The sequence below is a fragment of the Rutidosis leptorrhynchoides genome, chromosome 9 (genome assembly GCF_046630445.1).
Source record: "Rutidosis leptorrhynchoides isolate AG116_Rl617_1_P2 chromosome 9, CSIRO_AGI_Rlap_v1, whole genome shotgun sequence".
Taxonomy (NCBI): domain Eukaryota; kingdom Viridiplantae; phylum Streptophyta; class Magnoliopsida; order Asterales; family Asteraceae; genus Rutidosis; species Rutidosis leptorrhynchoides.
Genome location: NC_092341.1, coordinates 15,927,125 through 15,937,526, shown reverse-complemented (window position 1 = coordinate 15,937,526; position 10,402 = coordinate 15,927,125). Strand labels below are relative to the sequence as shown.

Here is a 10,402-nt window from a genome sequence, read left to right as displayed (position 1 = left end):
ATCAAGTAAAAATATTCATCCTCTTCAAGTAGTTTGATCAAGTAAAACATTATCTGAATTAAAAGAACTTAAATCAAATAATTATAGTTACTATTATTATTAAGCCTTTTATCCGATGGTATATTATTAACTATGACTATTTGTGATGAAGTGTATTCCGGGTGATATGCAAAATGAGCGGGTGCTGAATTCGTTTTAGTGCAAAGAGTGAGGGAATGTAAGTGGGGCGATTGATTGTTTGCTCTTCGGGTAGGGAACCGTGCAAACCTAGAGTGTATACCAAGTCAAGTAGAGAGAGAGTGAGAAAGTACTAGTCTCAAGTAGTGTGTCCTTGATTGAGTAGTGCATGGTACTATTTATATGCAAGTACTAGGTTTTTTTTTACTATTATGGGCTTGACCATACTGACGTGTCATTCTTTGATAAGCTGACTAACAACGGGAATTGGGCCAGAGGCTTTTAAGACTGACTTGTCGGGCTTACGTCACATATCTATGACGTATGCACATTGGCAAGTGCAAGGCTTATATATAACCAAGGCATGTAGGGCTAGCTTACGTATTGTTTGCAGCCTGATAGCAACTTTCATACTCCGTTAAGCGGTTACAAACCCTTGGAAGGTTTTGACTTTGATGTTGGAGATATGTTTGTGGCCGGTATCTGTATGATACTAGTATATTATACCGAATATGAAAAGAATTTTTCTGATGAGTTACGTATTCTGAATAGGATTCGGTAGGCGTATCATTGATGTGAAATTATGTTTTGAATAAAATTTAGTTTTCACCATTATATAGATATAGATAGATAAAAATATATATGAAACACGGTATTATTTAGCCTTTTAAACATGGAATATAACGTACAAATCAACATGCCATATATAAATAGCAGCCTACAACATACAGTGTAAACATAAGTTGCCCAAAATAACCATCAATGGCTGATCCTAACAAACCGACAAATCTCTCAACCCAATCCTCCTCTTCCTCCAAATCAGCACCATTGAATCATTCGGTCTCACAGCAACCTCGATCCTGCAAAAGAACACGCGAAGACGCAGGTTACAAGCATCCAGTATACCGTGGAGTGAGGCTACGTCGATGGGGAAAATGGGTGTCCGAAATAAGACAACCACGTCAAAAAACTCGTATTTGGTTAGGTAGTTTTTCGACACCAGAAATGGCTGCTCGAGCTCATGATGTCGCAGCTTTATCAATCAAAGGTAATTCGGCTATTCTTAATTTTCCTCAATTAAAGGACTTTTTACCTCGTCCGGTTTCACGTTCTCCGCATGATGTTCAAGAAGCGGCTGCAAAAGCAGCTGCGATGCACGAGCTGTTTTCGAATGAAAGTTTGGTGCAAAATGAGGATGTGTTGTGTGATGAAATTGGCTTGTATTGTAAAGTGGATGAACTTGGTGAAATTATTGAGTTGCCGAGTTTAGATGATGGTTGTTTTGACTCGTTTTCTAGCGAGTTGATGGCCGAAACGATGGATCGATGGATGTATCCGTCATGGATCGCAGCTGATCTTGAAGGTTTTCCGCGTTAGTTATTGCCAAATAAGGCCTATATCGGATTGTTTCGAAGGGTACTATTAGTCTTACCGAATATATTTAGCAGTTGATAAATTACGATAATTGTTCGATGTGTCTTCGTTTTGTTATCAGTCAAGTTCCTACCCTTCCTTTTGATTAGTTGCAAGTAATCTTGATTTGAGTAACAGGAAGACGAATTCATGACTTGATACCGGGAATCGATATTTCCACCGCTTAATTTGATAAATTCACCATACTCGTGCATTAAGTATTTGAAGTATTTGTATAGTACAAGTATTTAATGCATAAGTGTGGTGGATCTATCAAATTAAAAGAAAACAGAAAGTTCAACCAATATACGATTTTTGAGTCTCCTACGAACCGTAACTAGGATTCTATCTAATTATTAATCAACAACCAACATACGCAACAAATTATAAGTAAATGTTATAGTCAATTCAATCATTCATTCATACAAGTTGTCATAAGCCGTCAATACATCTACCGGATCTGACAATAAAGAGAAATATCAAATTATAAAAGTACTTTCAGAGACGCACTCGCTGATGCTAAGGGCTCTGCAGATGATGCGATCTTGACCGCTGCAACTTTTTGTTAACCAAATGAACAGACTTGTGAAAAGTATGCGAAAATTGCCAAAAAAACTGATTATGATATTGGCTAATATCTGCCTGCGTCTGGCGATCGTTACCATCTCAAAAACCATAACCTGTAGACAAAAAAAGATCATTATTTACAATTTAAAATGGTTTGCAAATATGTGAAAATGTAAATATTAAACATCACAAAAAAGAACAAGCACCTGAATTACCCATGGGGTTGCCAACTGGCATAGGTTGAGCCTCTTTAATGTCGACAACGATAGCATCTGACGTGAGGAATGTCTTTGCTACCGACGAAGCATGCTCCAAACAACATCTAACCACCTAATTAATTTATTACACCGCGCGCATAACATTAGCATACACAACATCATGAATACACAGCCTAATTGTATCACGGTCACTGTTGTAAATTCGGCCGAGTCGGCCGACACGTCAGTTTAGAGGCTAGCCCGTCCAGACTCGCCCAAAAGCGCCGTAGAAGTCGGTCAACATCAAAAAGTCAGGTCAAAGTTGGGCTGAGTGGGGTCTAAGTTGGTCAAAGTCAAAGTTAGGTAAAAATTACAGTATATTTTTAAAATGAGATTATGTACCGTATATCTACGTTTGATATATTTATGTAATGTGTGTGTGTTTAATTTATTTATTACTATGTGTGTGTGTTTAATTTATTTATAATTTATTATACTATATACTAGATATGGACAACCGAGACCATAATATCTCGCCACCTCGCCTAAAATCACTGTAGCTACTGTAGCAATTACTGTAGCTACTGTAGCATTTTTTTTTTTTTTTTACCACAATGGAGTATAAAATTTTTTTCCCCCTTACCACAATGGAGTATAAAATATTAATCCGTGGATAAACACAGTTGCGCCGTATTTTGCAACTATAAATATACATATTATGTATATCGATATACAAACAAAAATTTGAGTCGAAAAACTAAAAAAAAAAATGAGCTTCAGATACACCATAGCATCATTTTTAAACAAATTAGATTAACTAAAATGAAGTCATGTGGGCTAAAAGGATTATACAACAGATCTAGAAACCTTCAATATTTCAAGGATTCATAACGAACTAATTTAAATTACCTAATTAGATATTAGACATTTAGTAGATGATGAGTAAAAGAATAACAAGAAAAGAATGCGAGGAGAATGGGGGATATGGGATGAGAGAAAGAAGAAAGAAGACTGGAGAAATGAGTTAATTAATGGAAAAATGATTTTGTTTATATAATATATAGTCTGATTAGGGTTTTTAGTAGACGGGCCAGCCCAGAGGCCCATTGGTGGGTTTTGGAGGTTAAAATGTTGATTGAGTAATTGAGCAAATGATTTCTTTGATTTTTCTTTAAAATATATAATTTGGGGTACACAACAACACAACAACAAAACTCAATCCCACATGTATGGGTTATAGGAGAGGTGAGACGTAGATAATTCATCATCTATCCTTGAATAAAGAAAAATCGTTTCTCCACCCCAAGTGAAACACTCACAAAAGCAGAGAAAGTCATCTCTCTCTTTGACGGGTAGAGAGATTGCTTTCAAGGAGACCTCCGGCCAATATGAAACCGAACATATACAAATATTACATACAAAATAGAAAAATTGTTTACTTTTTTAAGTATTATAAAATATTGTTAGATGTTACTCCTCGATCCAATATTAATAGTCTTTAGGTAAAAATACACAGTTTAAAACATTACATTCATTATATTATACTTTTTATTTACTTTACCATTTAAGCACTTACTTTTTACCTATATTTTTATCTTATATACAAAAGGTAATTATTATTTATATCTATTTTTGGGAGTAGACTTATAATTTACCCTTTATAACCCGTTTATTTATTATTGATTAAGAAAAGTATTGAAATTATATGTGTATGTGGATTTGATCTCCGTAGCGAAGCACGGACCTCCAAAACTAGTTTATTACTAAAAGTCAACGTTGGTCAACACCCGACTCGTCCCTGTCTCGTCACCGACTCGTCGCGTCAAGGTCCCGACCGACTCGTCCCCAACTCGCGAGTTTTACAACCTTGATTACAATATGAACGAAAGGTTAATTATGTAGATGAGGAGATAAAGCTTACCTTTGTCGGATCAATGATTCCAGCAGCCATCAAATCCTCGTAATTTCCGGTTGCAGCATTGTAACCGAACTTGGGATTATCGCTAGCTAAAACCTAAAAAATGAATCCAAAATCTCAACCAAACTATTCTATGTTTTCATATAAAAAACCACAATCGTTAAAGTATAACTAATAGTTAGTTACCTTCTCGATTACCACGCTTCCATTAACACCAGCGTTTTTAGCAATCAACTTCATAGGGTAACCAAGGGCTCGTTTCACAATATCAGCTCCAACCTAAAAAAATTAGTACTCATAAAAAGTGAATAAAGACTAAATGTCTAAATCAACTTTATAAAATGGTAATCTTGTGCAATAAAGGCGGTACCTTTTGTTCGTCATTGTCAAGGGTATCTTTGATACTATCTACCTTTGCAGCAAGACGTAAAAGCGTGCATCCACCACCCACTACAATGCCTTCTTGAACTGCCGCCTGTAATACATTAAGAGCTTTACTTTACGTATAAACTATAAGTACAGATGGTAGCAAACAATGAATCATAGTTTTATACGTAACAATAGTTTTAGATATCTGACCTTTGTTGCGTTTAGGGCATCCTCTACCCTCAATTTCTTTTCTTTAAGTTCCGTCTCTGTTTGTGCACCAACCTGTAATAACATAAATTTGAGCAACGTTGACAAAATCACTACTCGGGGGGGTACTCAGTCCGGAATTTTTAGGGAGTACTCGGCAACTCGAGGGCGTTGACCAAGTTTGACTTTTACTTATTTGACCGAGTTTGACCGATTTTCTAAGTAATCTCGAGTTTTGACCAATTTTCCAATTAATTCCGAGTTTTCGCCGAGCTTGGCCAGTTTTGACTGAGTTTGACCATGTTTGACCGAGTATTCCATGAGTTGCACAAACCAAGTACTTCTGAAATTGGAGAAACCGAACCCTGGGGATTTTATTTCACCATTCTTAGCAATTTGTACTATAATTATTACCTGAATAACGGCAACTCCACCAGATAATTTGGCAATTCTTTCATTAAATTTTTCTCTTTCGTAATCCTGTTCTGCTACCTGTAAGATCAACCCAATTCGTCACAAAAGTTCACATCAAAGAGATGATTATAAAAGTTGTAAACATATACGCATGAAACCACCTCAAGAAGGTTTTTAATTTGAGTGACTCGTTTACTGATTAATTCCTGAGTGCTACCGTCTCCAACGATTGTGGTTGTATCCTTTGTTAAAACCACCTTAGCCGCAGATCCTAAAACCTCACTTCCAGCATTCTCAAGGGTCAACCCGACCTCGTCACGTATCACGGTTCCTGAAACCAACACAGTGCAAGATATATATCATGTGAATATGATCAAAACTCAACATACCTGGCAGACAGGTAGGGTTGGGTCAAGACCCGAATGAGTTTGGGTCGAAGCGGGTCAGTTAGATGGGTCACGTATAAATGGGTTGGGTCGAGAACCCATTCATCAAAGTCTCTTAATTGGACCCATTCTTTAGTTTCTTTTAGGAACCGAATTGGTTAAACACCTAATCCAATGGACCCATTTTCAAATTATGGGTCTCAATTGCCGGGTATAATCAAAAAGAAACTAACAAGAACCTTACCTCCGGTAAGAACGGCAATATCATCGAGATATTGACTCTTGCGGTCACCAAATCCAGGGGCTTTAAGTGCAGCAATCTTTAATGAGCCTCGTAACTTGTTCACTACAAGCGTAGCAAGAGCTTCTTGTTCAACATCTTCGGCTATGATCACTATCGGGTACCCTCCTTTTATAGCATCTTCCAATACAGCAACTAGATCCCGTGCGTTAGTTACCTTTTTGTCAACTAAAAGCAACTGCACCGCAAAATTTTGAATTAACATCCGATAATAGAATCTGGTGTACTTGATAGTTTCATACTCAAATAATAGTGAGAATGAGATAATAAACTGATAATATTACCTTACAATTTTCATACTCAACACACATTTTCTCAGTGTCTGTAACGAAATACGGAGAAAGGTAACCACGATCAAATTGCATGCCTTCGACAACGTACATGTTATTTTCAGCACTTTTTCCTTCTTCAAGAGTCACAATACCCTGTCGCCCGACTCTTTTCATGGCATCAGCGATCATATTTCCGACTTCGGGGTTGTTCCCTGCACTCACGGCCGCCACATCAGCTAGCTCACTATCTTCAACCTAATATCACATACAAATATGCAGATCAGAATTCGGTAAAGAGCAACAAACATACACAGCGTGTGTGTATATATACATATACATAAATATATATATATATATACGTATATGTATACACATATATACATATACATATATAAATACATACATACATATATATAATATGTGTGTGTGTGTGTGCGTGTGCGTGCGTGCTTACTTCTTTTGACATCAGTTTGAGCTCTGCAACCAGGGCTTTAGTGGTTCTTTCAATACCCCTTGTTATTTGAATTGGATTTGCACCTGCTGCCACCACCTGACAGATGATCAGTTAACCAATTAATGATAGCTCAACTAATTAACCGATTATACACTTCACAGAATTCAAGATTTATCGAGTAAAAGGTTGAAACATTGATCAAATACCTTAACACCTTCGGTGATCATGCCTTGTGCGAGAACAACAGACGTAGTTGTACCATCACCAGCCATATCATTCGTCTTTGAAGCAGCTTGTCGAACCAACTTAGCTCCAATGTTCTCAACAGGATCTTCTAATTCAACCTATATTATAAAACAAGAAACCATTCAATTTTCTTCCGATCCTATTATCGTCAATTCCTAAATTTGACATACATGTAACGTAAGGTTGTTGTTGTTCAATTCTAACAAACCTCTTTAGCTACGGTTACACCATCGTTAACAATTTTTGGTGAGCCATACTTGCTTTCAAGAACCACGTTGCGCCCTTTCGGACCAAGAGTAACCCCGACTAAGTCCGCAAGCTTGTTGACACCAGCCTACACACGAAACAAACATATATATTTTAGTCATCTGAATACCGTAAAAGTAATTGGTGTCAGCTGATACTATCACTATGCCTGGCAGTTGGGTCAGTTTGGGTAACGAGTTAAAATGGGTCATGGGTCAAACAGGTCTAATTTCTAAACGGGTTCAAATGGGTCAGGTTAGGTGGGTCGCGAGTCATGGTTGGAATACTTTTACAGTCAACTTTTACATTTATGATTACGTTTTACGTTTATATTTATGGTTTATATATAAGAACTTAAGAAGAAGATATCAATATACATAATAAATGATATAACCATTGATAACTTTCATAAATGTTTGACGAATGAAACTTGTTATGCTCTTTGACACATTCACAAGAACCATTAGACCTATCTCTATTTATTGAGCTTTAGGAATTGATACTCATTGAACCCGTTCCTTTAAATTTGGCATTGGACCCAATAGTTGGAGGAAAACCCATTGGACCTTTTTCTCTCAAGACCCACTTGACCTAATTGACCCAAATTTGAGAGTATGGGTCTCAATTGCAAGCTATAGTTGATACTCACCTGCAGTTTTTTGATTGCAGACCCATCCTTGTTAAAGTACAATTCTTTGGCCATTGCGTTAACTTTAAGATTAACTTTTCTCTGCAGAACGACATTTCTCCTTCGGTTTGTAAATGGAACGGATGAAATAGAACCGAATGAAGACAACGAGCGTGCAGATGTGGTGTTTAATTTAGCATCAAGAGTCCCGTAAGTGCCAATGGACATCATCGGGTTGATTGATGACATCTTCGATTAGTCTACAAACTAGACAAGATTCAACATTCGAACATTAGAACATCACAATCATCATCATCAATCAAAATCAAACAAAAGATAAGTCATTTTCAGTTAAAAACCAACATTACTCGCATCAAAAAGGAATCGGACGATTATAATAAAACGCATACTCAAGCTCAATGTAATAACATAATGGAACTTACTACTCTTAAGGACCTAAACTAACCTAACCACAAACAATTCAATGAAGCAATTATAATAAACAAATCGATGAGCTATTAATCAAATTCTGCAAACAATTTTTTAACTGTCAACTAATCACAGGTAGGAAGTCCTATATGTTACTAGTAAACTTGAATACAAATATGATTTGTGAATTAATAATAACATTTTAAATATATGTATACTTATACTCTTTTAAAAAAAAAAAAAAAAAAAAAAAGAATACAGGGTAAAAAGTTCTTATAGCAATAATACAATAACAACTACTTATAAAAAAAACTTCAATTTTTGCGTTTATATATATATAATGCTTAGTCAAAATCACTGGGAAGCATAAAACAGGGGATTCATGAAATATATAAAACGCAAAACATTAATATCGCTACGACATGTAAGTTAGAAAACAAATGTAATGAAGTATGATGAAAGGGGATCGGATCACCGATCATGTGATATGATCTGGAGGTGCTAAATTGCATATTAACTACAAGTTGATGAATAAATAAAAAAATTAAAGAAGAAAAAAGATGAAATGGTTACCGGAAAACTAAAGAAGAAACAAAAAATGAAGCAGGTTGGGTAGGTGGCCAACGGAAACTGTGAGGGGGTTTTATTTAGGGTTTATGATTTGTGATTAAAAATTATTTATTGATTTATTATTATTATTATCGAGGTCACGCCTTGGAAGCTCCGACGACTTAAGTAAGGAACCTTCTAGAATTTAGCATTTTATTCTCACAATTTTTTGTACTATATAAACACTCGGATGAAATAATCAACTCAACTTAAATTAAATTAAACTTTAGTATGAAAGTTCAAGTTTATTTATTTACAATAACTTTGAGGTATAATAATATGAGTAGGCATGTGTTGTTGAGCTGATTATTGGTGAGAAGTAATAAAAGAGAGCTTGTATTGGTAGTTGATGTAGTGGTACATAGTTGACGTGTGATTTTTAAATTTTGCTTTAGAATCCCTGCACTCGTTCATCTTGTCTTTAATGTTTGTTAACTAGTTGTGAGCCCTCGCTTCGCGCCGGGAGCTCCGTTTTGAATGCGAGTTAATAAAAAAATGTTGATCTATTTTGTAAAAAAAAAAAAAAAAAATTGGACATCTAACATTGAAGGGTTGTTTCTTTGTGAAAGTTGCTTCTTTTAGCGTTCGGGTTTTTTTTTTTTTTTAAAGTTAGTTGATCTATTTTGTAAAAAAGAATATTTTTCGACATCTTTTGGTAGCATTGAAGGGTTATCCCTTTTATGAAAGTTGTTTTTTTATCATTTGAGACAAAAAAAAAAAAAAGTAGCACAATAGTAGCGTGGTGAGTGTTATTATTCAATATTTTTAGTGTGAGTGATGGGGTAAATAATATTTTAGAATATAGGTATAAAATGGGGGGTTCGATTTGTAATTTAATGAAAGTTAGGGGGTTGAGTGTGTGAAAAATGAAATATTAAATAGTACTATAAAATGGGGGGTTCCATTTGTATTTTAATAAAAGTTAGGGGGTTGAGTGTGTGAAAAATGAAATATTAAATAGTACTATTCATAACTAATAAGACAAATTAGTTACGGAGTATATTAGTAATTTGTTAAGGGTTACATAGTGATGGTCATAATGCTACAATTTATAATTAAAATTAATTAATAAATATATGCTCCATAATAAATAACAACAAAAACAATAATAATAATAATAATAATATTGATTAATAATAAAAATAAGACTTTTTTGTGCCGTTGGTCCCTCAATTGCACACCAAATAGTGAACAGCATCCCTTTCGTTTTTTTCTGCTTACAGCATCCCTCTATTTTACAAATTTGTGTTTCAGTGTCCCTCCGTCAACCAAACGTTAACTTTGAACGTTAAGTCATGACACGTGTTGTAGTGACCCGAACTTTTCCATGTTTATATATATTAAATGAAATTGATATTTACATGATTAAATGTTTCCAACATGTTAAGCAATCAAACTTGTTAAGACTTGATTATTTGAAATGAGTGTCATGTAGACAATTGACCACCCAAGTTGACCGGCGATTCACAAACGTTAAAACTTGTAAAAACTATATGATATATATATATATATATATATATATATATATATATATATATATATATATATATATATATATATATATATATA

The 10,402-nt window shown here is 35.0% G+C and overlaps 2 protein-coding genes across 2 annotated transcripts; one reads left to right on the top strand and one right to left on the bottom strand.

Moving 5' to 3' along the window:
* Positions 1 to 939: 939 nt before the first annotated feature.
* LOC139867776 (dehydration-responsive element-binding protein 3-like) lies at positions 940 to 1,554 on the top strand. Its single transcript, XM_071856131.1, has one exon. The coding sequence runs from the start codon at positions 940 to 942 to the stop codon at positions 1,552 to 1,554; it is 615 nt and encodes a 204-aa protein (XP_071712232.1).
* Positions 1,555 to 1,917: 363 nt separating this feature from the next.
* LOC139867688 (ruBisCO large subunit-binding protein subunit beta, chloroplastic-like) lies at positions 1,918 to 8,947 on the bottom strand. Its single transcript, XM_071856053.1, has 15 exons — positions 8,798 to 8,947; positions 7,817 to 8,062; positions 7,130 to 7,255; positions 6,882 to 7,019; positions 6,676 to 6,771; positions 6,234 to 6,476; positions 5,893 to 6,127; positions 5,424 to 5,593; positions 5,263 to 5,340; positions 4,852 to 4,923; positions 4,643 to 4,747; positions 4,459 to 4,551; positions 4,276 to 4,368; positions 2,364 to 2,487; positions 1,918 to 2,270 (listed from the first exon to the last, which is right to left on the bottom strand). The coding sequence occupies exons 2-15, from the start codon at positions 8,042 to 8,044 to the stop codon at positions 2,257 to 2,259; spliced, it is 1,815 nt and encodes a 604-aa protein (XP_071712154.1). The 5' UTR covers positions 8,045 to 8,062; positions 8,798 to 8,947; the 3' UTR covers positions 1,918 to 2,256.
* Between the last annotated feature and the right edge of the window lie 1,455 nt (positions 8,948 to 10,402).

Coding starts and splice junctions, on each gene's coding strand:
- LOC139867776 (XM_071856131.1), top strand. CDS start 940: ATGGCTGATCCTAACAAACCGACAAATCTCTCAACCCAATCCTCCTCT.
- LOC139867688 (XM_071856053.1), bottom strand. CDS start 8,044: ATGTCATCAATCAACCCGATGATGTCCATTGGCACTTACGGGACTCTT. Junction 6,772..6,881: donor TGATCACCGAAGGTGTTAAG/GTATTTGATCAA, acceptor ATCATCTGTCAG/GTGGTGGCAGCAGGTGCAAA. Junction 4,748..4,851: donor ATGCCCTAAACGCAACAAAG/GTCAGATATCTA, acceptor AATGTATTACAG/GCGGCAGTTCAAGAAGGCAT.